This window comes from Gadus morhua, chromosome 15 (genome assembly GCF_902167405.1).
Source record: "Gadus morhua chromosome 15, gadMor3.0, whole genome shotgun sequence".
Lineage (NCBI taxonomy): Eukaryota > Metazoa > Chordata > Actinopteri > Gadiformes > Gadidae > Gadus > Gadus morhua.
The window spans coordinates 13,519,549-13,547,526 of record NC_044062.1 but is presented as its reverse complement, the minus strand read 5'-3'; the positions used below and the strand labels follow the sequence as shown (position 1 = coordinate 13,547,526).

At 42.6% G+C, this 27,978-nt stretch overlaps 1 protein-coding gene across 4 annotated transcripts; it reads right to left on the bottom strand.

Moving 5' to 3' along the window:
* On the bottom strand, positions 1-27,363 carry LOC115560215 (receptor-type tyrosine-protein phosphatase epsilon). 4 transcript variants are annotated; one of them, XM_030379532.1, is made up of 21 exons: positions 26,785-27,363; positions 20,640-20,901; positions 15,042-15,113; positions 14,519-14,615; positions 13,699-13,772; positions 12,916-13,052; positions 12,245-12,335; positions 11,867-11,943; positions 11,730-11,766; positions 11,523-11,620; positions 10,401-10,520; positions 8,869-9,032; positions 7,566-7,701; positions 6,718-6,867; positions 6,266-6,359; positions 5,717-5,793; positions 4,861-4,995; positions 4,498-4,623; positions 4,219-4,370; positions 2,033-2,168; positions 1-1,782 (listed from the first exon to the last, which is right to left on the bottom strand). In XM_030379532.1, the coding sequence occupies exons 3-21, from the start codon at positions 15,106-15,108 to the stop codon at positions 1,708-1,710; spliced, it is 2,043 nt and encodes a 680-aa protein (XP_030235392.1). In that variant the 5' UTR covers positions 15,109-15,113; positions 20,640-20,901; positions 26,785-27,363; the 3' UTR covers positions 1-1,707. The 4 variants fall into 4 exon arrangements, with proteins under 4 accessions (XP_030235392.1, XP_030235394.1, XP_030235393.1 ...); XM_030379534.1 differs by having other exon boundaries at positions 8,869-9,029; XM_030379533.1 differs by lacking the exon at positions 26,785-27,363 and having other exon boundaries at positions 20,640-21,048.
* Positions 27,364-27,978: the final 615 nt, after the last annotated feature.

The window sequence follows — 27,978 nt, the reverse complement described above, 5'->3', positions numbered from 1 at the left end:
ATTTTTTCCTTATAGTTTATTCAAGTCATCATTTGGCAAAACAGAAGAATGTCTTATGAAATATGAAACATGAAGTCTTATTCTATATTATCATAATGCCAGTTGTGGTCTTGATAATTATTCATTGTTTCTTAGCCACACACACGCAGACAAAAACACACACAACCACACACACACACACACGCACACACACACACGCACACGCACACACACACACACAAACACACGCAGGCGCCCGTTATTACTGCACTTATTATCTCAATGATGTTTAGTATGTACACTATGAATCAAATCCGATCCATCACAAATCATTCCCAAAGAATAATTGTTCAAGGAAAACATTCATAAGTTAGGGTTAGAGTTAGGTTTAGGGTTGAATAACACTAAAGATTGCACAGAATTATCAAAATGGCTCCAATCTAACAATCGAAAGCTGAACTATTCATAATAATACCCATTGAATACATACAGAAATAAATAGACAAATGAAAAACAAATAGCAAATGAAAAGACACGTAGCTTGGAAAAAAGCTTGTTCAAATCGTTCCTCAGAGCAAGATTAAAAAAAAAATTCAAGTTAATTGTACAATAATTTAAATATTTGAAGTTATGTGTCTTAAAAACTTCCTAAGATGTTTGGTAATGTAATCAAAATTTAACATTAAACAATCCCATTTCCAAGCTGAAATTAAAAAATGACTACAACAAAGGAAACAAACAAACATATGTGTCACCTGGTGACAGTTATTCAGTGATTAGATTTGTCTCTCTAATCGATACAAAATAAATACACAAAATGGCACCACTTCATGTGAACATGCTTGTGTTTAAATCCCATCATTCATAACAGTCCTTTGTATTTTTATTATGAAGGTCTTTTAATTTAATCATTTAAATAGGAATTAAATTAGTGCTAAACTGAAATCAAATGAAAGGACAAGCAGTAAATGTTGACATATGTTAAGAACGTATTTTTTTTCTGAAGAGAATTTAAATACTTTGCCGTGGGCCAAAACCTAATTTCAACATTTGCTTGTCAGTTACTTGAATATTAAGTTGGTTTTGAAAGGCATCATCAAACAACATTATTATAGTTCGGCGTGTTCTTACTAATTCAAAAGCTTCACGAAATACAATTTAAAACAAAGTAACCAAAAACAACGAAAAATCCTAAGAAAAAAAAAGAAACATGTTTGGGTGGCAAAACCAACAAGACCTCGAGCCACCAAAGGCATTGTATGGTCGATAACAAAATAAAAGCATACATAAAAAAATAATGTATGTTGTCTTTGAACATATAGAAAAAGCTGGCATTTTCTTTATATCTATATCTATAGGTATTGTCTTTCTTTATGCAGTCAGAATGCAGGTCCTTTACTAAGTAACAGGTAGTTATACTTATTCACTAAAAAATATAATTTATACACGTCAGTCAACCTGGCAACCTTGGTGAACTACTTATGCTAGCAATATTAACGTAACTAAAGTCTACTCAGACAATACATTCAAATAAGCATTCTTGAAAAAAGCTCAGAAAGAAACTTAGTATTTACAATTTGTTTTTGACATTTAGTATTTACAATTTGTTTAACGGCGGTGTAAAAAGCGCTCACGATAGAAAATGACATTCTCACAAAATTGCATAAGTTCATTTCACAGCAATCTTATGAAAACAAAAGAAAAACCCTTGATATGGCAGATATGGGTCTATTTAAAGTTGGCGTAGTCTGAGAAAATTTCAACAAAGTCTTGAACCACTTTATAGCAGAAGTCATACTGTTCCTGTAAAGAAAGAGGGGATACAAGTCAGTCTGTGATCATGAAGACATTAAAAGATCTGGTTATTTAGCAGGCGCTTTCATCCAAAGCGACTGCTTGAAGTGAGGCTCATAACAATCAAAGAATGGAATCCAGATCGGAGCAGCTTCAAAGGAAGCGATATTGTTACACAACCAAGTTAAAATACAAAACTGCGAGGTGACTCTCTTTCTAATCTTCCGTTTTTGGTTGGTGATGAAGTGGATATACCTACCATGGTTTGGACCATGTGAGGCCTCTGCATGCGGAGGCTCTTGACAGTCTGGAAAACGTCCAGCAGTCCCTCCGCCTTCACCCTCTCCAGGATGTTGCTGAGCGCGATGAAGGTTCCGGTGCGCCCCGCACCCGCACTGCAGCAACAAAAAACATCAATAGCATCATCAAATACACAACAGTTATTGATATGACAGGTCAGAGTTTGATTTAGAATACATTTATTGGATTCATGTATGAATCAATATATCACAGTAGAGTGCTCTATGCTAATCCTTCATATAGACAGGGCCACGGTAGAAGTAGAGGTTAGCTAGGGTGTTTGAAATCCAAACCAGAAAGGTACTGGGTTCGATCCCCCATTGGCAGAAGTCTGATCTGTGGGCTTCCCTGAGCAAGATGCCCCTAACCCACTATGCGCTCCTTAATGACATGTATCTAAACACAGGCAAGTCAACATTTTAGGTCACTTCTTTAACCTAACTCTCCAAATGATCTGCCTTCGGACATGTGTGATATCTTGTAATACCCGCTTAGTGTAAGTGTAATTCCTACAAACTCTTAATAATTCCTAATCTTCAACTTACATTTTTTTTTTTGCATTTACATACCAAAGCGAAATGAAATTGAAAAAAAAGTTATCCGGTTGAAAAAGTTGACCTTTGCGTCATAGTGCTAATAGTCATCCTCACTTTGAGTGGCTAATCCATAAGCTAATACTAATCAGCTCCGGTGCTCTCGGGCTCCCTCAGTCAATGTTTACCATGATGGGGGGGGGGGGGGGTTAGAGAGAGAGAGAGAGAGAGAGAGATATAGAGGGGGAGAGAGATGAAAAAAAAGATAGCCCCGGTAGAGAGAGAGAGAGAGAGAGAGAGAGAGAGAGAGAGAGAGAGAGAGAGAGAGAGAGAGAGAGAGAGAGAGAGAGAGCAATAGAGAGAGCGATGGAGATAGCGACAGAGAGAGAGACAGAGAGAGAGAGAGACCAAGAGGGAGAGATTGATGTGCAGTGAGGAATTAGACGTGTAGAAAGACATCAGGGATTGAAGCCGAGGGGAGACGGGTGATGGGGGGAGGTTAGCTCTGCTAAAGCCCCTCTTAGACCAGCGGTGATGAAGGGAATACGAGGAGGAGGAGGAGGAGGAGGAGGAGGAGGAGGAGAGCTGATGACACCATTTCCTGTCGTTAGCTCATCTCGTCAGATTAATCGCGGTGGGAGTCGGAGCACAGGGGGAGGACGGGGAGGTGTGTGTGTGGGGGGGGGGGGCACTTTGAGACGTTTTAATTGACTGCGAATCGCTGGATTGCGATCGATCCCGACGGGGCGCGGCTTGGGGGAGCCGGGGGGGTTAGAACCGCTTCACCTGGAGCGGAGGTACGGCTGATCAAAGGCCAGGGCGGCTCGCCCTTCACCAGGGATCACACAAGTGTCCGTCTACCGGGGCCACGAAATGTAGAATTTATTGTGACAGACATTTGCACGGAAAAAGAGGGCGAAGAAGGAGTGTGTTCATAAATGGAATGAATATTTCTCCCGAGATCGGTGTTATCCGTTTCTGGTACACTTAACGACATGGTAGGAGTTTGACGTGTAATGGTTGTAGCAAGACCTCACTTTGATGCTTAAACGTGATCTAATCCCCATTCCACGGCAGCGAGCCGTGAAGCATGAATGAAGAAAAGAAGGGTTCTTCTGTCTAGTCATTCAGAATAAAGTAGAACTTCTATCCACATCTTACAGTTCTCACAATTATGTATTTAAGGAGCCGGTGGGGGTTGGCACAGGGATCCCTACAGGTGGACTTTTCAGGTGTGTGTTTGTTTGTGTGCATGTATGGGGTGTGTGTGTGTGTGTGTGTGTGTGTGTGTGTGTGTGTGTGTGTGTGTGTGTGTGTGTGTTTAGCCTGGGTGTCGCCCCCTGCAGTGCACAATAATGAGTTGCGTGCATGTGTGTGTTTGTGTGTGTGCATGTATGCGTGTGTGTGTGTGTGCACGCTTGTGTCTGTGTGTGTTTGTGTGCGTATGTCCCCACCTGCAGTGCACAATGATGGGTTGCGTGCATGTGTGTATGTCTGTGTGCATGCATGTGTGCATGCATGTGTGCGTGTGTGCGTGCGTGCGTGCGTGCGTGCGTGCGTGCGTGTGTGTGTGTGCATGCGTGTGTGTGTGTGTGTGTGAGTGAGTCCCCGCCTGCAGTGCACGATGATGGGGTGGTTCCCGGACTGTTGCTGCTGTCTCTGGACGGAGGCGACCAGGTCTATCATGCCACGGCCCTCCGCGGGGATCCCTATCTCCGGCCAGCCGTGGAAGTGGAAGTGTCTGACGTGGCGCGCGTGCTTCTCCTGTTGGTTTGGAGGTCAATAAATTATGATTAATATTATTATCCATTATATTATGATGATTTTTATAATTGTTATAATTATTTTTATAATACGTTTGTGCATGCCGTATCAACAACACCATACGCACCAGTCTATAAGTGAGCACCATGTCTTTCAGGGTGAAAGTGTCACAGAGTGTGTCTGCTCTCAACTCCAAGGTGTAGTCACCAAATGTTACACTGCCCTCTGATGGCCAGTACTGGAAGCACTTGTCCTGGGGAAAGAAAATCAATAAATCGACTTGTATTCATCAAGCAGTGTACACTACAATTAAAATGGAAATAACTACAAACATAATAATTGCTTAAGCTTACTACTCTTCCATAATAATAATAATCATAATCATCATAATAACACCTTTTTGTGCAAGTTATTTAATTTGTCTACCTTTATTAATCGTATTAATTGTATACCGGTGTATACATAGATACTTTTTGCAGGATAGTGCTACCTGTTCTCTCTCCTTCAGCTCCGTCAGCATGACGATTGAGTGACAGCTCCAGTCCCACATCATCCTCCAGAAGTCCTCCACCGTGTGGGACAGCGGGCCCTGTGTGGCGATGAAGTAGTCCTTCTGCCGGTAGCCCTGCAGACGAAGAGACCGCGACACACACACACACATGTCACTTGAGAGAACGACACACGACTGTTTCGCTTGATGCAAGCAGTACTTCAGGTCTTGTTTAATGGAACGATTGCATTTTGGTTCAAGTGAGCAGTGGAGCTTGCATGATTATAAAGGTGATCAACCCATATACATTTATTTTTATGTCACTGAAATAAGAATGTAACTGAGAGAAAACAAGAGTAAAATACAGTTTTTGCCAGCCTCTACTAGAACGTTGAACTCTGTTCTGAAAGCAGGTTACGGCCTTTTAGTATATTCTTCGACGTCACGACAAGGAAACACCAGCAGAGAGTTGTGTATGAATGTGTGGAGCTCTGTGTAAGCTAAGGTTTATTTTGATGCCTGCCCCCAAGAGAGGACTAAGCCTAATCGTATAACATTTAGAGTATAGTATAATTATAAATAGCAATCTAAATCACAGATATACATTTGAGGTGATTAGAAGAAAGCTATCCTAAATTGTTGTGTTTTTAAGATCAGGTTTTAAACATATGGACAGACTGCGAGGCCCCCAGTCCGTCTGGCAGTCTGTTCTAGAGGCGAGGATGACGACTGAACGCTGCCCCCTTTGGGTCTCAGGTCGTAGGTCCCGCTCCTCAGCCAAGCAGAAATAAGGAGCACCAGGAGAGGTGAGGCGATGCTAATGGGTTAAAGACAGGAGGGAGAGGATGGAACTCACGTCGATGAAGGAAGCGTTGATGTAGTCTGTGAACTCCTGGCCTCGCTTGACCGGGAGGATCACTCTGTTGAAGTCATCTGGAAAAACAACAACAAAGTTGTTCTTATAAGTCATGAGGAGAAGGGGAATACTGTGTTTAAGAGTAATACAGCACACAAAGATTTTTTTTAGAATTGATATTATTGCTGACATATTTTGTTACACAAAACATTTTGTCGGTCATGAGCCAAAAGCACCAGGCCCTACTTGCTTAAACATGCCTCAGGTTAGACTGAACGTTAAGGGATCAAACCAGTGCCTTATGGGTTTGAGAAACACCCTAGCCATCCCAAATTAAAGTAAATTTATATTCTGAATTTATGCTAACCACAATTACCTTTATAAAATTTCTTTGGCCATTTGGCAGACAAAAATAGATTTTAGTAGTTTTACAAAAATATGTGGTATATATTGTATGTTGTATAGCTATGAATTCCACCCATCTCCAATGTGAGTCAGGTGTGGTGAGATGTTTCAGATGTTTAGTTGAACAGAACATTAGACCCGTACATGGAATGATCTGGAGAACGCGGTTCTTCTTCATGTTGGCTGGAAGGTTCCCTGTCCTCATGTTCTCCTTCATGATGCGCACATTGGTCAGTTTCTGAGGTGAAGGACACAACACACAGTTAGCGCAATAATATGGACACAATTAACGGGGGGTTATTTGAATAACTATGGTACAATAAAGAGAAGCAGTAGCGACAGAATCAAGGATTTTATTTTAACATTTCAAAGTGCTATTGTGTGTTATTATTTGTTAGAAATGGCCTAGCCATCAGTCAGCTATTAGTGAGAATATCTATCTCTGTATCAGCAAAATATGATTGCACAACGCGCCCGGACAATGTCTGACCAATCAGGACACCCGTCTTGCCTGTCAATCAAAGGGGCGTGAAATGAAACACTTCTTAGTGGTGGGAAAAAAGTAGATGTATGTTTGTACGTGGAAGTCAGCCTACCCGGAACTCCTCCTCCAGGCCCAGCCGGTCGTTGGGGGCCCGGGTGTTGTGGAGCCGGTGGAGGTGGCCCTCCAGGGAGCAGACGTCCAGCTCCGTGTCCCCGTACAGGTAGTACTCCAGCAGGGCCTGGTAGATGAAGGAGTACTGCATCTGGAGGGTGGAGGAGGGGGACGTGAGCAGAAGAACAAGAACAGAAGAAAAAATAAAAAAACGGACGGAAAATATTCTTGGGTTCCAAACACTGCTTCCCACCGGTTCAACACGATCAGAGTGGGCACTCCGTCCTTGCTTGTGTACCATCTCAACACCATCACAACCTCCACTATCACCCCCTGCACTATCCCCACCTCCACACCATCATCACCTCCACCACCACCAAACCATCATCCCCTCCACCACCACCCAACCATCATCACCTCCACCACCACCCAACCATCATCACCTCCACCACCACCCAACCATCATCACCTCCACCACCACCCAACCATCATCACCTCCACCACCACCCAACCATCATCACCTCCACCACCACCCAACCATCACCACCTCCACCACCACCCAACCATCATCACCTCCACCACCACCCAACCATCATCACCTCCACCACCACCCAACCATCTTCACCTCCACCACCACCCAACCATCATCACCTCCACCACCACCCAACCATCATCACCTCCACCACCACCCAACCATCATCACCTCCACCACCACCCAACCATCATCACCGCCACCATCCCCACCCCCACACAATCACCACCTCCACACCATGACTTCCACCACCGCGCCATCGTCAGCTCCATCAGCCCCAACGCCAACACCACACCTGCACCACCTCCCCGACCTACGTCCGTCTGGATGAGCTGGCAGCGCTGCTCTCGTATCCTGCTGACGGAGCCGAACACGTCCACCATCTGCTCCCCGTGCATCATGTCTATCATGCCGTCGATGACGATGAAGGTCCCGGTGCGACCCACGCCGGCACTGGGAACACGGGCCGACACAGGGAAGGGTTATAATCAGTGGTGTGCCCACACGGGGGCACAGGGGCCGCACAAGCCGCCCCGGGCGGATGTGGGTGTGAAATGGGATTTCCACTCCTACTGTTCCGGCATGGAAGAAAAAGTTTGTTTTAACTTTTGTGTACTGACTTTCTCCACACTGCTAAACAAACGCTGGTCATCATTTGGTCATGCAATACATTAGACAAATCATCAAAATATATGATTCATATATATATATGTATATATATATGAATCTATATATTATCTAGAAACATACTACAGTAAAACAGGCAGTGTAAAACTTCAACAAATTCAACCTCAGTGATTTAATGTACACTTTTTTCCCCTACATGTCCTCCCAGCTCCTGTGTGTAGGGCATGTGTTCAGACTTGGCCGGGAGTCTGAGAGGCCACGCGATTTACAAGAGTCGTTTGGTCTGAATGACACTGCAGAGACCTGGGAAGTCAGATTCCTCACTTGGGCCCCTTTCAAAAGAGAGGTTGGGGCCCCGTGAAGTAACAACGGCCCCTTTTCCCCCAACCACCTGTCTGAGCAAACGCTGGAGCCCACTGCAGTTCCATTACCTTTTAAATGTATAAGGATTCATACATCATTTTACTTATCCTAAAAACCTTCTCTCATCAAACGGGACTGTTTTAGTGTTGAGTTAACTTAACTACATTAAATCTACAAATGTAATCCAATGTTCTGCTCTAGTTTGTACCATTATTTCCCATTGAATGAACATAATGAATTCAACAACAATTTGAATCAGTGGCATGATCCTCATTGTCAGGCTCTTCCATTTCGACTCTTCCATTTCGTCAAAAAAGGGTTGCAGGTTTGTACCTCATTAATTTCCTGCTAGTGATTTTAAACAAAATAACTATATTGAAACCAAACTAGATCCTATGCGAAAGAAAGGATGATCCTTACCCTCCAAAAAGGGGTTGCCGTAAAGCTCAGTATACTGCTATATAAATAGTCCATTCTCAAAAAGAGGGTTTTTGGTGTTTAAAGTGGACTAAAGTTGACCCCGTGTGTCAACACATCACTCCACTGCCATGTTCCCCCTGCTGTATAAACAGGGCACCATTCCTAGAGTCCTATTTAAAAGCTGACCCCGGTCCGCCCCCATGGGCTCACCTGCAGTGCACCACCACGGGCCCCGCGTAGGAGGGGTTCACCGTCTTCACCTTCTTCAGGAACTTCAGCATGCCGATGGGGGAGAACGGCACCCCGAAGTCTGGCCAGCTGGTGAAGTGGAGCTGGGTGACCAGCCGAGGAGCTCTGGTGCCCTCGCCCGCCTGCTGTCAGAGGACACACCCACGACGGGGACACCGTGGAGTTTAAAAGAGACCCATTGTAGTTTTAAAGAAGACACATGGTCGATTTAAAAGAGACACGTTGCAGTTTTAAAATAGACTTGTTTTAGTTTTAAAGGAGACACATTGTAGTTTTGAAAGAGACATTTTGTAGTTTTAAAAGAGACATTTTGTGGTTTTAAAAGAGACGCGTAGTTTTAAAAGAGACATGTCAAACTCTTACAAAAGTAGCATAGTAGATTTAAATTTAAAATATATTATTGATGAATTTTTTTTTAAAGGGACAAATCTGAAACTGGAAAAAGTCAAAAAAATGAAAGGTTTGTTGTGAATCAAATCCCCCAGTTCCTTAACTAGTTTGCAAATGCACCACTTAATATAGATAATCATTTCATTACGCTGTCTTTAAGGAATTCATTTCATATGAAAACCGGTTCCAAGTCTCCGAGACGCCAAATTAGTCATGCCCTGGACGTCTGTGAATTCCGAGAGAGCTGTTTGCGACTTTGCTGGATTATTGGATTCCGTTCCCAGCAGCCATCTCCACAGAGACTCAGATAGTTGGAGTCACAACGCATGCCTCTAATAGAGGAAGCACTGAGTACACATTTGAGGACGTCCCGCAGAGATTTACGCAGGAATTTCAGCTCACTTACCATTCAGAAACACACAATAATTCAAATCATATTCAAACCGAGAGGCCGTTCAATCGCATCCAACAGTTTAATTTGAGAAGTTATGCTCATGCCGGAAGATGTGCTTGTAAGAATGTTAAACGGACTAAGTAACACATCATGTGATTGCGTTCAAGCATTAATATGTATGTATTTATTCAAATACAAATGAGGCTGAGATTATTCCGAGCATTCGTCATAACAATATAGGGGCAGCCACATATTATGCTGCAGGAATCACTCTCTGTATCTAACATTTGCTATTAAGTCATCTAGAAGATGCTTTATGTATTCAAAGCGATTTGCAGTGAATTTGGATTCATGTCATTAGGGAACAGGTGGAGATTAGGCTCTAGATTAGACTGTGGACATTGGTGATTAAACCTTGTACGTTTTGGCTTGAAGTCCAGCAGCCTATCCACAACACTATCCTCTGGATGCCCACAGGTTAGACTGTGGATAATGGGGATCAAACCCAGTATATTTAATCTTGGAGTAAAACACCAAAACCAGACTATCCTTAGTTAGTGTGAGACTGAGGGTAGGATAGTCTTAAATAGATAATGTTTGAAGCGTAAACTCCCAGCTAACTATTGATAAAAATAACACAGACTAACCCAAATACAATTGATATATGAATTGATAATGATCCTAGACAGGTACTCTGTGTGTTACTTACAAACTGAACACAGAACTTCCTGATGGTGTAGTCCACCAGCACAGTGAAGTCCTCCATCGCCACTCTGATGTTCCCATACATCCAGCAGCCCTGGTCGGGCCAGTACTGGTAGCACTTATCCTGGAGAGAGAGAGCAAATACACACCTTTTAGTACGTGGAGCACTTACCCTGGAAAGAGAGCGAGAGAGATGGAGAGGGTACACACTTAAATACTGGTAGCACTTATCCTAAAGGAGAGAGAGACAAAGATACAGATAGAGAGAGATAATGAAATTGAGAGAGAGAGAGAGAGAGAGAGATAGAGAAAGGGTAGAGAGGCAGCACACACGGTGACCCTTTTTGCTCAAACTCCCGCATCACAGTGGACAGGTAAGTAGAAGATAGTGACTCTTAGAAATAAGAACAAAACATTTTATTCTAATTCTGTTCCTGGATTTTTCCATAGAGGAGTAACAGAGAAACTGAACTCTTTGAGTGGAAAAATCGGAATTTGTACTTTTCCGTGTTATTACGAGTCATCAAGCGTTCAAGGCTCCAACACCCGTAAGTCTGCGAGATCCCGGAACGTTTCAAATCATTAATGAGATTCCATTCCTCAAACCAATTATCGTGGAGCCTCTGAGGATTCTGATCAACCATTATTCTGTTATTGATCCATCAACCCCCTCTCCCCGTTGATCAGACCTTTGTGGCTAAATCTAAAGCGAGCGTTAGCTAATCTGCCGCGGGACACTGTGTATGGATTTCTCTAATGGTATAGAGGTCAAATAAATAATACCAAGAGGCTTACAGAACATAATAACACGCAGGCATCGCTGGTAGTAGTGCTGTATTAAGGCTGTAGGTATCATTAGGATTGAAGGCAGTGTTGGTTAAGGTGTTGAACCAAAAGGTTCATGTTTGAACTGCAAAGTGCATAATTCAACCTGTAGGAATCCTTGATCAAGATGTCCTAACCCTACCTGCTCCTTCTGGGGTGGCCCTCACTTAAACAAGTTTTGTAGAGAAGCGTAGGATAAACAACACACGAGTAAATAGGATCGGAACAAGCAAGGTTTCCTCTGTGTCAGTGCTGACCGACAGGAAGTGAGATGTGAGATTACAGGAAGTCAAAGCCTCACCTCCTTCCTCTCCTTTAGGTTGGTTAACATCACTATGGTAGACACCTTCTGCTCCCACACCATGCGCCAGAAGTCAGCCACTGTCTCAAACTTTGGGCCTGGGGGCAGTAGATCGAAATAAATAGAACCCTATGCATATTCAAATCAATTATATGTTTATTTGAATTGTTTGTATGACATGAAACGCAAATGTTTAACACACGTTACCTTGGGCTGCAATGAATTTGTTCTTCTCTTTAAAACCCTGGGGATATGGAAGAACATGCAGATTTGTAAATGAGTCTGTTCTCAATGATTTGGGAAGAGACACTTTGTACGTGATGTTGAATTGAACGTTGACTCACGTCGATGTAGGATGCGTTGATGTAGTCCGAGGGCAAGTGTCCGTCGATGTGACTCAAAATCACCCTGGAATGGTCATCTGAGGAGAGGGGATAGAGACGAAAGGACTGTTACTCGACAAGATCTACAGTAAAACGTTCTTGTTCTACTACAAGAGAGTTCTGCTTCATACGGGTGTCAGACAACCCTGGCAAAGTTGGACCATCGACGTCATTGGTACGGGATTACCGTTCTCCAACTCAGACCGAGGATGTTAATGGTCGAGCTTTTCCAAACACGCATACACATCAGGAAATAGAGCTTGATTCCTCTTTAAGTGGAATGGAATGGTTGGTAGTAGCGGTAGGAGTAGTGGGGCTCATTCGCAGTGTGTCACTCACATGGTAAGATGTTGGGGTATCGGTTCTTCTCTCTGTTGTGCTCCCTGCTCGCCTCTTCAAAGGAGCCGTGGTGGTAGTAGCAGGGCAGCGACTGCGGGCACACAAACACACTCTGATGAGGGAGACCACGGAGGCAGGGCTCAGGTGTCTAGAGCTCTCACGATCAGCCCTGTCAGGGCTAGATGTTTACGTTTCCATCGGAGACAATGCGACACAGAACCACACAACAGACACATAATATTAACACTTTCATAATAACATTTAAATCCTTTGCGCTCAGTGCTTAGTGCTCAGTGTGTGAGCTGAGAGTGTGCACGCATGCATGTGTATGCATGTATGCACTCTATTTTGGGTCTGTCTATATGGATATGTAACTGCGCATGCATTACATGCATGAATGTCTGCGTGCGTTAATGTATGTATGCATGCATGCATGCGTCTACATGTATGTGTATGTGTTTACGTGCACTTATGTACGTGTCTGTATCTGTATCTCTGTCTATGTGTGTGTGTATTTATCGATGCATGTGTCTACATGTCTGTGTCTACGCACATGTCTATAGGTGTGTGTGTGTCTCTACCGGTATATATGAATCTATGCGTGCATGTGTGCGTGTGTGTGTCCGTGTGCGTGTGTGTGCGTGTTCACATGCAAAACCGCGAAGACCCACGTTGAACTCCTCTCTGAAGAGCTTGCCGTCATCTGCCGAGCGGACGCGGTACTCTTCCTCCAGGGAGTCCAGGGGGATCGGGAAGTACCTCCGGGACGGGGAGGGGGACCTGGGCAGGAGCACCACCGTCTGCTCCCCTGGGGACCACCGGGGAGACACCCACACACATAAATACCCCCGCACACATGGAAGGAGTACATTACGGTCAGCATGCTAATGTCTCCCCACAGAAAACCCTTCCACCCCCGCCCCCCCCCTCCCCCCTCCCCTCTCCCCCAACACCTGCGTAAACAGACCCGGCGGCCATTAGTGCTTCCTGCTATTGGAGGGATCTGACACAAACTATTTCTTCAGCCATAAAGAAAATGGTCGTCTTTTTTGTTGCTTTGGTGTGAAAATGTCTCAACTGTGAATTCCGTCTCTCTGTTATTATTTTAGCCCTTTTTTCCCCGACGCTGCGAGTGAGTGGTTTCTATGGCGCCGGGATTTATAAGGCCTCTTGTGTGCTGGGAAAGCAAAAAAATAAAGTTTCCTTGACCCGTAGACCCCGGTGGAAGTCGTTAAACCTCTCTTGACCTCAGTGTCGCGTTACTTTCCGAATAAATTAAGCGCTAGGACAACTAGGGTACTGACACAAGGAGGGAGAAGGGGGAAACGAAAAGAAGAGAAACTATTAAAACGAAAAGACAGGTTCTGACATTTCACAACATTCCGAGGGTTGTTTCTGAGATTCATTTTATTTTATAAAATAAGTTAGACCTGAGCGTCTTCAAACAAACATACCTTGTTCGTCCAAGAAGCCATTTGGAATCTTCTTATCCACCGACGTGACGAGAGCTTTGCGATGGTTTTTAAACCTATTCATAAAATAATAAATAATATTTCAAGAATTCTACACACCCTCAATGAAATAGGTCCCATTTGTAGCGACACAATAACATAAAACAATTAAGGACACAAAAAACAAAGGAGAATCCAACAAGACATGTACCATCTGAGAGGGACAAAGTTGTTTTTCCTCATTGAAAGTAGAAGAGTGACCCTGGTTGTGTGTGTTTGCTGGTCAGACTGTGTGAAGAGGACCTTAACACAGGTCTGACCAGCTGTCTACCCACAATCCACTTTGTTTTGTAACACTTCCCTCAACACTGCACCCCCCCCCCCCCACTGTGTCTGTTTATGTGTTTGTGTGTGTAAGTGTGTGCATGGGGGTGTGTCCCCCATGAACCCAACAAACACACACAAAGAATGATTGTGCCACATATTGGTGCCTGAGACAGTCAGGCCTTGGGTAAGGGTGTGTGTGTTTGTGTGTGCAGAAGTTTATGTTTACCTCAGACAGTAGATAGACAGTAGAACCAGGATGACGAGCAGTGCGTGTGTCTGTGTGTGCATGAGAGCGAGTGAGCGTGCGTGAGTGCGTGCGTGCGTGTACATCAGACCGTAGATGGACAGTAGAACCAGGATGAGGAACAGTGTGTGTCTGTGCGTGCGCGCGTGCGTGTGTGTGTGTGTGTGTACCTCAGACAGTAGATGGACAGTAGAACCAGGATGAGGAACAGTGTGTGTCTGTGCGTGCGCGCGTGTGTGTGTGTGTGTCTACCTCAGACAGTAGATGGACAGTAGAACCAGGATGATGAGCAGCAGGGATAAGACCAGCGTGGACGGGAGCACGTGGGCCCCTTGCTGCGTCGGGTTCTCTGCACACAAAACACACAGCAGACATGTTAGCAACTGAGTGGCGACCCGTACCTAAACCCTCGCCACATCCTCGCTGTATACTGGACACATCTAGGGAACCCTGGGTTATTATTTGATGCACTTTCGACACTTTTTACACCAATGAAGTGGCAAAATAATGTTCTTTCAATTTCATTTAGGATACTATCTGAGAACATACCTTAGAACACATTATCTTAGAACTTACCTTTTTAGTGCATTCCTCTAATTATGTATTTTGTATGTTTCTTTTGTTTCTATTATTCGACTATTTCCAACACATTTCTTGTTTTGGTTGGTTCCCTTTTTTTTGGTGCTACATAGCCTATATTAAGTTCCATCACTTGTCAATGTACTGTATGAGCTGATATAATGCATTGAGTGGTTAATCTGTGAGAATGTTTTACCTGTAGTTTGGTTCTCATGCGTGGAGTAATTTAAAGCACTCGTGGTTCCGATCAGGAAAAACACCATGGTCACTATGGAAACAGGAGAAAAAACTATATGAAGAATATAATAGACATGAAAAACAACGACCGGTACATAGAGTATAAGAAGACAGCAGACTTTTAGATTGAGTACACCTACTTCAACAGATTATTTAAATCTAATTTGTTTGCCCCTGGCGTTTGTTTCAGATAGAATCATTCCTTTTCATGGGTTTTAAAATATTGTAGCATGGTTGGACAGATTGGTGTAATGTTAAATTACTACCACTAGAGGGAGATGAAGCCTCAAGCATTGTGGAGCTCAGCGTTTTTGTTGCAACGCATGCTCCTTTCAGGAAGGGCACAGCTGGTCACACACTTCAATAACTGCGGTATCAGTGCAGTTTTAACTTCTATATAAATACACCATTAATCAATAGAGGATCAGGCTGCAAATTATGTTCTTTCTCTGACTTAACGGCAATAGAAACCCCAGTGGACTTTAGACAGTGGAGGAGACTATAAATACATCATGCAGGAAGTTCTTTTAGAAATCATCAATTTTTGTAAACTGCTGAATAATGTTGCATTTTTGCTGACATCATGTAGTGTTAAAGGTAGACTGCGCTATTTTCAGGAAGAGGATAATTTTTGTGATGAATTTGTTAGTAATATTAACTGTATCATCACATTGAGGGTATAGCAATCTTGTGTTATATTTGTTTAAACTGATTTTTTATCATTTTTGCCTGCATCAGTAGTTACTTAACTCCTCTCTCTCTCTTTTACTCTGCTTCTATACATCTTCATTATTCTCTTTCATGTTAGCATCTAAGTATTTGTAAATGATCATTCATTATGATACATAATTTCACGATTCTTACCGTATTTCAGACACTTCTATCTACCAGATTAAATGTAAATCACAGAATCATGTTGCAGATTAGGCATATAAGCATGGCCTATCAAGGTGTAGGATAGAGGTTAGGGTGTTTGACTCCCAGCTCAAAGGTTCTTGTCCACTCTAGGTGAACTCTCCTCCTGTTGAAGACCACTTGATCACTTAAGGAGTGAGTCAGATTGTCCAATGATCTCAACCGGTGCTGATCTAGGGCTTTATGCTCCAATGGAGAGATTTCTAGGGCTTTTTGTAAGCTCAACAGGGTCTCGTTTTATTGTGGCTCAGAGATTATTTGGGAAATGAAAAAGAGTAATTCGAGAACGTGCAAGTGTGTGTTCCCAACATAAGTTATTTATGTTGGGCACACACACTTGCACTTAAAAAGTAGTAAGATGGAGTCGGTTACCACACCAGGTTTTTATAGAAGGCACACACACATTGTTCTAAGACAGAAACATATATATACATACACAGTCACACAATATATCTAATAACAAGCATACGCCATCCTGTCCTGGCAGCTATCCACACACAAACACACACACACACACACACAAATGGATGCCTGCCCATATCATCCACAGCCAAGGGCCCTGGCGGTGCTGCATATGTGTCACACTGTGCACGTGAAGTGCACGTGGAGCATGATCTCTCCCGAGTGTTAACAAGCTGACAGAGTCCACACCTGTTACCCACACGTCCTTGCCAAGCCAGTGCGTGTGTGAGTACCCAAACACTCACACACGCACGTACACACACACACACACACACACACAGACAGCTGCCCTGCAGCTCTGCACACACACACACACACACACACACACACACACACACACACACACACACACACACACACACACACACACACACACACACACACACACACACACACACACACACACAGCTGAATTCCTAGGTCAGTGTTGGAGATAATATGCATCGGTCATCATAGAGCGGCTTGATATCAATTGATATCACGACCAGACAAGAATTGGTGAAAACAGATTTCTATGTATTCTCTTGAAAAAAGTGCAAGTGCTCCTCTCTTTACACCTTTGACAGAAGCAGGCTTGAAAACAATTAATAGTAAAAAGTTTAGTAGTTAACGCATTCATGATTTAGTTAATAGATCGGTTAAGGTGGTCATTTTAATTAGTATAAAGTGACTCATAGTGATTCAAACTTTTCTGTTGAGTCACTATTGCCAAATTAGGTAAATTAATTGTGATTGAGCCTGTGGCCCACTGAGGAAAGCCCATGCGTTTTCAGTGTTGAATGAATAAATTAATATCACATACTCAGTGTCAGTGGCTGCACTGCTGTTTGTATCTCTGAGAATAATAATCACTTGTCCCCAAAGGTATCGTCAAAGAGAAAGAAAGCTTTTGAGAGTCACTTCAATGTTCAACATAACACAACTTAACATCTAAGAGCTGTGGTAAAGATGTTTTTTCAAAGATGTATGAAGAAATGTAGGCCATTAAAAATCAGTATGCAGTCATTTTTGCCTAACGGCCCAATTCTCCTAATTCAATTTTATTTTTGTTAAACAATCAAAAGTAAAGAAAAAAACAGACTAAAGAAGTTGAATTACACTTTAAGAATTCACGAGAACTCGTAAAAATGGCATTCGCTCTACCACTGCCTTTACCCTAATCATACTTTACCTCCATTAAATGAAACATACAAACAGTATTATCATGCAGTCATAAGGTGCAATGCAAGCACATATCCTTTCCGTTTAGAAACTCCATAACCCCTGTATTAATTATTTATAATGAATTCAAACTAAACTGCATTATAAGGAACTGTAATGTAGTTCCCAAGCCAACTGAACAATTAATTCAATTCAATTAAAATTCTAATGATTTTCATTGTATATTTTTGATGTTTTTGCTTTAGTTATCTAATATTTGATTAGCCAAGCTCAATTGAACATTCAGATTAGAAAATAATTACACTTTCCTGTTAACAATGTGTATCTGAATGAATCAGTGGAGATCTGATCTTATAACAGTCAGGCCTATCTTAATCCCAATCATAAATGTATTGCCTTGGCCAAAAAACTACTAACATTTCACAATTACAATTTGAATGAAAACACAGCACACATACACACACACATGTGTATTCAGCTCATGGATGTAAACATATAAACATATGTATATATATATAGAGCATAAACTTAATCACACACTCATATGGACACGTTCTCACATGCAGACACACACATACACACTTTTCGTTTTTTATGTGCCATGTATCATGTTTGACGATTCCCCAGGAGTGCCTAACATACTGTTAATTCATTCATAATAAAAGTATTCCGGATGGATGTCTGGAGTATTTACCGATGCCGATTTAAACATAGCTACTAAATAATGTGTACCACGTCAACATAACTACTGAATAAATATCTTGTCAACAAATGGAAGCAGCAACACAAATGGGTTGACCTGTGCGATGACCTTTAAACGTTTACCCGGAAAGGATCTGCATTGATTTTAATAATTCATGATTTGTAAATTATTCAAGAACAAGAACTCAATGACACCGCCAACATTGTCCAGAGGACATTGGCCAGCGGGTGGATACTTTGGATTCACTCCCGTTCTCCATGAACAATCTCAACCTGAGTGGAGGTGGATCACTAGGTTCATTCAAGTCAGGGGCAGTGGGGAAACTCTTTCGCTTGGCGGAGCCATAAAACATTGTATTACTTGAAATTGAGTTAACATAATTTTCATATTCCATTTTCCCTTTCTAGCATTTATAATCTACTTTGATTGTAGGCATGGTATTATGATGGATGTTTAATTTGACCTTTGAAATTAATAATTCTTGTCCAATGAAAATGTAGCTTTTGTAGAATTGATATCTGACATTGATAGCATATTTTGTGTAAAATGTTATTTTGTTTTGGTAAAGCAATACAGCCTTGGTGATCAGATAATGACAATCATGTGAAGAGCCAAGTGTAGCTCTACCGCCATAAGTTACTGACCCCTTATTTAATGTCTTGGGGCTGAAAGGAATTCCCCTATAACACCGCTCATTTATACCACTAAATATAGCTATATAATATCAAGGGTGCATGCCATGGACATTCCTCGAGAATTTATTCATTTTTAAGATTCATGACCACTTTCCTTAGCACACTTAATCCTACCTGAGTCATAAACGTGGGCTTACAAAGATTTACAAGGACTTACTAAACTGATCGTATAGAAGTTAATTATTTACGCTCAATGGATTGACACCTTTGATGTCGATGTGAAGGCAGAAGAAAGAACCATGAGACATGAAATACTTTCCCCCTTTGTCAGGGAACAATAAAAAAAATGAAAAATATATATTCCTTTCATTGTATTTGTCTCTCCCAACTGCCAACAAAATAGGTCAAACGGGTTGCTGTATCCGCTCTCGACTCTCACTACCTAAAAATCAATAAAGAGGCAAAATCCATTGGGTGTGTGTCGAGTGGGTGATACATCTTGCAGAGAGAGAGAGAGAGAGAGAGAGAGAGAGAGAGAGAGAGAGAGAGAGAGAGAGAGAGAGAGAGAGACTAAAAAGGTTGTTTAATCACAAGGAGACAAAGATGAGGGGAAAAGGGCAAATAAAGAAGAACAGAACCAAAAAAGAAACCAGAGCAAGACAACAAGAATAGGAAGTACTTCAGCTGTCAGCTGGCTGAGGTCCATAAGGGAGACAAGGAGGAGAAGGAATTAAATAGAATCAAGAGAGGGAGCAGGGAGGGATGAAGAGATGAGGGAGTGGAGGAGGAGGAGGAGGAGGAGGAGGAGGAGGAGGAGGAGGAGGAGGAGGAGGAGGAGGAGGAGGAGGAGGAGAATGAACATGATTGGGTGATCAGCAAGAAGGGTATAGATGAGAGAAGAGGAGAGAATGAGAGAGAGATACAGAACATGTCTGGAACTTCAATGAGAAATCATAGAAGGGGAATATCTCTTTGAGTCTGTCTGTCTGTTTGTCTCTGCCGTCTGTGTTGTCCCATCTTTCTGTCTGCATGTCCATGCTGTCTGTTACGGTCTGTCTATCCGGCTGTGCACTCTGCCTGTCTGTTTGACTATTGGTGCTGTCTGTCTGTCTGTCTGTCTGTCTGTCTGTGCTTGCTGTCTAATTAGGCTTTCTGTCTGCCTGTGTTGTCTCTTTCTCTGTCTGGAATGTCTTGCTGGCAATCTGTCTTTCTGACTGACTACTTGTCTGTATGTCTATCTGTCTGTCCGTCTATCTTTCTGTGCTGTCCGCCAGACTGATATTTTCCACTGCAGTCCTACAAGCTGCTAATATCGGCGCGTCTCTTACAGCAACAGATGGTTTGGTTCTTGTTGTAACAGCACATGTTTATAAAGAGTTGTTCTAAACAGTTCCCCATGGAGGACATTCACTGTTCATAGAACCATGATGCACTAAATCAGGATGCCTCAATGATGCTTTTAATCATGGTGTCGTTCAACGGAGGTCAAACAAATCATCAGAGTAATTAGTATCGTACGGGTTGTCCGTGATTTGACTATTCTGCATTAACGGATTGTATTTCAATTGATTACCCTGTAATGATTGAGTTCAAATGCTATCGACCTGGGGTTTGTGTGTGTGTGTGTGTGATTGCGAGTGCGAGTGTGTGTGTAGGGGAGTTAATAATAAAAAAGACTTACGGGTCCAAGGGTGGGCCAGCGTGATCCGGTATCAGATGACCCGAAGGTCCATAGCATCCGAGACCAGTTCCAAGACCAGGTCCAAGTCACATCCTCCAAGAGCCTCTGAGAGAGCTGCTGGAGCAAAGCGTCCCACGACCGATCCGGAAGAGGTCGCCACCGCTGTTGTTGCCCAGAGGTTGTCAGAGCATCAGGTCTGGCGTCATGACAACGGTGGTCTTCGGCGACGTGGGTTTTCTCTCCGCTGAACAACAGATGTTATCTGGGAAGACAGCGAGACAGGGAGAGAGATAGAGAGAGAGCGAGAGCGAGAGCGAGAGCGAGATACAGAGACAGACAAGAGAGGGAGAACACTGCATGAGGTCGGGTGAGGGAAGGTTTCTGATGTGATCTACAAACAGAGCTGTGTGTCGTGTGTTTGGGGTTAGTGAGGAAGAGAAGGAGGGGCTTTCCATGACTCATGGTTTTGGGAGAGCTGGGGGGGGGGGGGGGGGGGGGGAACAAGAGAGGGAAAAGTCCCCCAAGAAGAGACATCTGAGTCTGGCTGCGGTGTGCCTGCAAAGAACATAATTGTGCTGCATTTAATTATATGGGTGAAATAAAGGCGTGTGTGTGTCTTGAGGTGGGGGGATGTGATCTTTTTGGTGTGGATGTAATTAGGGGCACTCTTCTAGGTCTGTACAGTGTTTAAATACACTGTTTGCTGTTCAACTCAACACACTGAGTGAGAAGAGGTCGGAAGCTGCAGCATTTTTCTTTCGTTAGGCAGGCACATAGATTACGGTGGAAGAAGAACATCAATTATATCTTACTAAGCACGACAACACAAACACTTTGCCAACTGCGCTCCCTGAGCATAAAGCTCACTGGCGGAAACAAAACAGCAGTGTAATATTTCACAGTGACTCATTAACTTAACCCTGCTTTTAATTGCTTTTCTTCTGCATGTGAAAGCACTTTGTTAACTTTGTTTAACGTTGCCAAAAATAAAGTTTATTATTTGTATTCTTATTATTATAATTCTTGCAGTGTTTGTTACATATTTGCACTGTTGAGGGAGCCTACAATTCCGACATTCCAACACTGTTAGTGACCCCTGCCTGGTGTAATATTAATGCGCTCATCAGATGACAAAAAAGACTTGAAACTTGACGCCCTCATAGAGGAGAATGAAAGCACGTCTCAGTGCCCTGTGTTCTCCCACTCTCTCTCTCTCTCTCCCCCCCCCCTCTCCCTCTCTCTCTCTCTCTCTCTCTCTCTCTCTCTCTCTCTCTCTCTCTCTCTCTCTCTCTCTCTCTCTCTCTCTCTCTCTCTCTCTCTCTCTCTCTCTCTCTCTCTCTCTCTCTCTCTCTCTCTCTCTCTCTCTCTCTCTCTCTCTCTCTCTCTCTCTCTCTCTCCCTTCAAGCCCTCCTCTCTCTCTAGTGTGCCTACGGGCTCCAGACACAAAGCTATAGATTGTTAACTTTTGGCCTCGTCTGGCTGGCAGAGAGATAGAGAGAGAGAGAGAGAGATGGACTAAAAATGTTGTTTAATCACGAGGAGACAAAGACAAGGGGAAGTGTGCAAATAAAAGAACACAACCTAAAAAAGAAAAAGCAGAGCAAGACCTAAAGAAAAGGGAGGGAGAGTCAGGCACCAAAGTCCTAAACTATAATGTAAATTATTAATCATCTAATTTATATAAATTATAAATACATAGTACTTCTGAAAATACATGCTTAAGTAGATCATGATCGCTTGAAAAAAACTATGTGTGTTTGTTGTTCTAATATTGAAAATAAACTTGCCAAGATTATCCTCTTAACACAGCTACTTAATATTGGCATCTAAGAGAATGTATTTGTTTGGTGATTTAGTTAAACATGTCACTGTGATTAAAGCACTTGGTTAGCTGGCAACAATCGCAAACCACCAAATTAACTCACACTGGGACTTTGGTTTCATAACCATTTCAGATGTCTATAAGAGAGACAGAACACAGTGGGGACCATTAGAACAAAACTCTCATGATAATACTCCATCCGACCTCAGGACCTAAACCATATGGGCTTCATTTAAAGTGGTGCATGAACGATTACAATAAAAGAGCTATCTCAGTGCACAGCTCAACTAACTCTTGCGCAGCAGGTCATGCAACGATAAACTAAATCACAGAATCTGACACTCAACCCACAGTAAACTTAAGCTGAAGGGCTCAAATCAATAGAGTTTATCTCAACCCAATACTACTACTAGTTCAAGTTCAGGTCTTTTATGGTCAGATGCATGATATGAACTGTCCTTCGGTCTGTCGGAGCGAGACCAGACGCCGCAGTATCGCCTGCCAGACGGCAGCAGGGGGAAAGGTGATGAGCTAGGTGGTAGGAGTCCTTAATAATCCTCAGAGCCCACCTGAGGCAGCTCAGGGCGGTGGATGTCCTCCGGGGCTAGGAGCTGTCTGCCCATGATGTGTTCAGCGATCCCGTCATCCCAGACCTCACGGTCCTTGCCTGTGCATATCCTGTACCACACTGCGATGAAGCCAGACAGAGTGCTCTAAATAGCACACCTGTAAAAGTTTGGGAGGATGACTCAGTCCATACCAAACTTCTTTGGTCACGTCTGGAAGAAGAGACGTCTCCGAGCTGATTTTGACCATCTTGTCTGTGTTGGGGCAGAACAGGTGATGTCGATGTGGATGCGCACCCCATGGAACCTGAAGCAGCTGCCCCTTCCCAGCACATTTCTAGTGATGTTGACGAGGGGGTGCATGCTCCCCCTGCCGCACACTCCTTCATCCACACCCCTGTCCTTTGTCTTGCTGACGTGGAGAGATAGGTTGGTTTTCTTGACATTCTGCATCCAGGATATCAACCTCGTCTCTGGCTCACTGGTCGCTGGCCCACGATGATCTTGTGGTCAACAAACGTATCAATACGTTTAGTACGGTTTGTTGTCGCAAAGTCATTTGTGAACATGAACAACAGGACAGGTCACCGAAGAACTCTGCTCGCTGATCAGCATAGCCTCTTAGGGCCATACCTGTTATGCTGTCAGGGCTTGTAACTTTTACTACTACCACTACCAATCGCTACTACACAACAACTACAACTGATGGTGTAGAGATGATGGATGGTGAAGATGAAGACAAGCTGGTTTTGAGGATAATGATGCTGATGATTATGTGATTGATGAGGATTATCTTGGTTTTTGGTGATGCTAATGATGATGATGAAGATAAGATGAAGAACAAGAAGAGACAGAAGAGAAGGAGCAGGCCCTCTGAGAGGAGAAACTGTGTGCACTCTGTCCATGAGGTTGTGAGGTGCTGACATTACTCAGCAGTGATCAAAGGACATCAAAGCATGGAGCGCTGACCGCCTAGAAACATCTCCTTTGATCCCCTTTTACCTCATTATTGAACCACCAGCTGGGAGGCAGATTAGACATAACAATCCATTGCAAAATCTACCCGTTAGTGACATCACACCTGAGAGTCCGCTCAGGTGGATCAATTCTTCGTCTCTTGTCTCTACTCAGTTTTTTACTGTTTCACTTTTAAACAATATTCTATAGATTCCACATGTTGAACACTACATTATTAGTAATTTGATGTACGACCGATTGGATTTATGTTTTACTGGAAATGGCATGCACACTTCCGTCCTTGAGAATATTACTTCTCAAGGGTATTTTTCCTCAATGGTTAAATGTTTTGATTAGATGATTCATTGATTGGTTGATGAATGGATTATAGACAGTGGGAGCATAAAGGAATGATGAAGCCATATTTCAATCCAAAAAGACAGAGCAAACAGTCAAATGTCTATATCCCCAACCACCTGCTTGTAAGTAGGAATGAATCCAGTTCTTTATAACCTCAGACAGAATCTACATCCATAAGCATCTCTGTGTCTTCGTAAGCGTTTGTGTGCATAACTGCATAACGGTGGATGTCATTTTGAATGATAACAGGGGAAATAAAACTAAAACAGAGCAGAAGAACAGGGCAGAATAACTTTACTTGTTAGTTGTCCCTTTTGGCAATGAGACAAACCCTTCTCTGTTTCTTTTAATGTCAGTGACATCGGAATGGCCTTAATAATCAGTGAGTGTTCTCCTGCCATCCTGCATTATGCTGCTGCCAATGAATACACCCTTTGCTACCCTTGTAGAGTAAGTTGTTTGTCAAATGTCTGCTAGCCTCTGGATTCATGCTAACACAGCCTTACAGAGCTAACAGGCTGCCAATACACTAACACTTGTAATAATAACTATAGCTAACAATTAATCTGCATAACAAAATGTAGCTTGTTCATTTTGGAATTGAAGGTTTTTCTTTTGCTCTAGAAAAGCTCTCAGAGAAATATGACTACAACATTGGCCATGAAGCCGCTCCAGCACCGCTGTTTGACAATAGCCTTCTATTTATTGTTCAGACATCTGGCAGAGGCTTTCCTTTGAGTTAAAGGAAGCAAGGTGAAGTCAGAAAGGGTAATCGAGGAGGAAGTAGGAAGGTTAGGGGGAACTCTTGGTCAAGGATGAGACAGACGATAGAACTTTGGGACTGCAACCACAACCTTTCATCTGGGAGTCCAGCAACTGATTATGAGATGAATGCATAACATGCCTTAATCAGTTTATAAAGAATCCTGTCAAATGGGATACCCTGGACCAACCTGTTTAAAGTGATAGTTAGTAATTTTTGGAGTGAACTACAGGCCTACCACTTAACCATGACAGCGACACAAGATCAAGTTTAACCACAGAGTTCAATCGGTAATAATACATGCGGATAAACACTAAGTACACCGCAGAAATTAGGGCATAATGATATTCTGCTCCTATACCACAGACCCCACATGTGTATAGCAATCCTAAATGGAGCATCCCTCCATGGCAGGTCATGTGACTGCCAGACGTAGCCCACAACTCAAGGCTACCGTGAATGAGGTTATTCTGTATGAGGGTCATGATTTCAGGCATGAGCAGGCCTGCATACTTCCACACACGCTGAAACAATTAAAAAACTGCATATTGCCTTGGTTACGATCCAACTAATGAGGCCAAGGTGTATTACATAATCTAATTACAGCCGGGAAAGCGATATTGTTGTTGTGTGCTGATAATTTATGGCAAATTGTAATATTGTTCTACTTCCAGAAGTGACGTGTCAAGGTTTTCCATGCATGTCCATTCACACACACACACACACACACACACACACACACACACACACACACACACCCACACACACACACACACAGCTTTATGTGGCAGTGTACATTCTCACACACATGCAAACACACACACAAACACCGACACACACACACAAACACAAACTCACATTACCAAATGCACTTTTTGCAGTGTGCAGAGTAGACATACATGCACTGCATGTATGTGAAAGTGTGCATTTCCATTCTCACACACATGCAAACACACACACACACGCACACACACACACACACACACACACACACACACACACACACACACACACACACACACACACACACACACACACACATCAACACTCCTATTTGAGACAAATAACAATCAACTCTGGTTGACTTTATCACATTGTTATTTAAAAACAGCTGGATTTGGAAGTTGCATATAGCATCCAGCAGCTGGCACAGCATGATACTATCCTGGTATCATTCGGTCAGGATAGCAGGCTTGTACACCGAGCCTCGCCCCCAGACATTCCCTGTCTAGACCGGTGAAACAGCCGACCCCACCATCCCCATCACTAGACTGCAAGGTCGATAGAGTAAATAACCATATTATTTTATTAATTGACTGGTGTTTCATAGCATAATTGTGACACGTAGGCCTATTGCATGGTCTACTAACCTATATTTGGTGCAGGCCTGTTGGGGATGGCAATGTAATAAATGCCCCCATCCCCCTTGGAATAAATTTGCCTAGCGTGGAAAATTCCGTAATGACAACAACAAGACCGTTCCTGTATGAATTCACATTTTCGGAAGATAAGCTGACATATGGATATGGGTTCTGTGCAAACGGCGGCGTGAAATGTACCACGAGTATCGTTATTGGCAGATAATAGCATACGATATTGGTTGTAAATACACGCCTACAAACGGGAGACGCCTGTAAAGGAATGTAATGCATTGCGGTATCGTTTGTGAGCACTTACTATCACATGAGACGACCGCGCTTCACACTGCAGATGGTTGTTTATCCACACCGAATATTCACCGGTACCGGCTTCTTCCGATCGCGCTGTTTTTCTCGAGGAAAAAAACGAACAGCGTGGTTGCAATGTGTGTCACTTTGGCTGAAAAACAAACCGAGCGCTCCTCTATATTGATGCTGTTTCTGCAAATAGGATGATGAGATTCTTCTTCCGTGGGCTGTGGCTGGAGTCTTCTAGTGACACCTCTCTGTTTTAGATAGAATACGAGCAGAGAGAGACCCTCCCCCGGGCGCACATCATCACCATGTATCAGGTGTGCTGTGCAACGCTGACTGCGTCCCTCAGTCCGGCGAAGAAGATAGGTCGAGAGGGCTGATGTGTTGAATGTGCTGAATGCGTTGCGTGCATAGCCTATTTGTGTGGAAGTGTTTTTATTTTGTTCGATAGTCGCCATGCATTAATTTTTTCCTTGATTATTAACAGAATCTACCCTGTTTGTTAATATTGGAGCCCTACATGGTGGCCCAACACAGACGTTGGCTATCAGTTAGAAATACAGCGGTTCTCCTGAAAAGGCGTGTTGTTGACTGTCACTCTGGCCGAAACAGGGCCACCTGCTGGCGAAGACGACTTCTTTGAAAATAACACTGTTTCATACAGGCTTATCGTTTTCATTCGCTGAATTGTTTGCTGCATTATAAAAAATAAATAATGGAACGCAAGGATGTTACCGTTTCAAGTGTGACATATATGTAAAAATGAATAGATATCATCATAATCATTATTATCTATAATCTATATTATCTATATTATTATATTATTATCATTATTAATTATAATATTTGGTTATTCTTATTTATGCCATAATAGTAATATTCACTTACTCATCAGTCATTCACTGAGTGAGTAATGATAATAAAATAATGAAAATTATCATTATAATTATAGTTATAGGCTATATACATATTATTATGACTATTATTGTTACGATTATTATTATTATTACTATTATTATTATTATTATTATTATTATTATTATTATTATCATTATTATTATTATTATTATTATTATTATTATTATTATTAATATAAATTTCATTAATAATTTGTAGAGGTAGTATATGTAGTTAACAGTAGCTTAAATTAAGTGGACAAATTAATGGTAGGGGTTTTAGTAGTCTACTTCTAGACCTA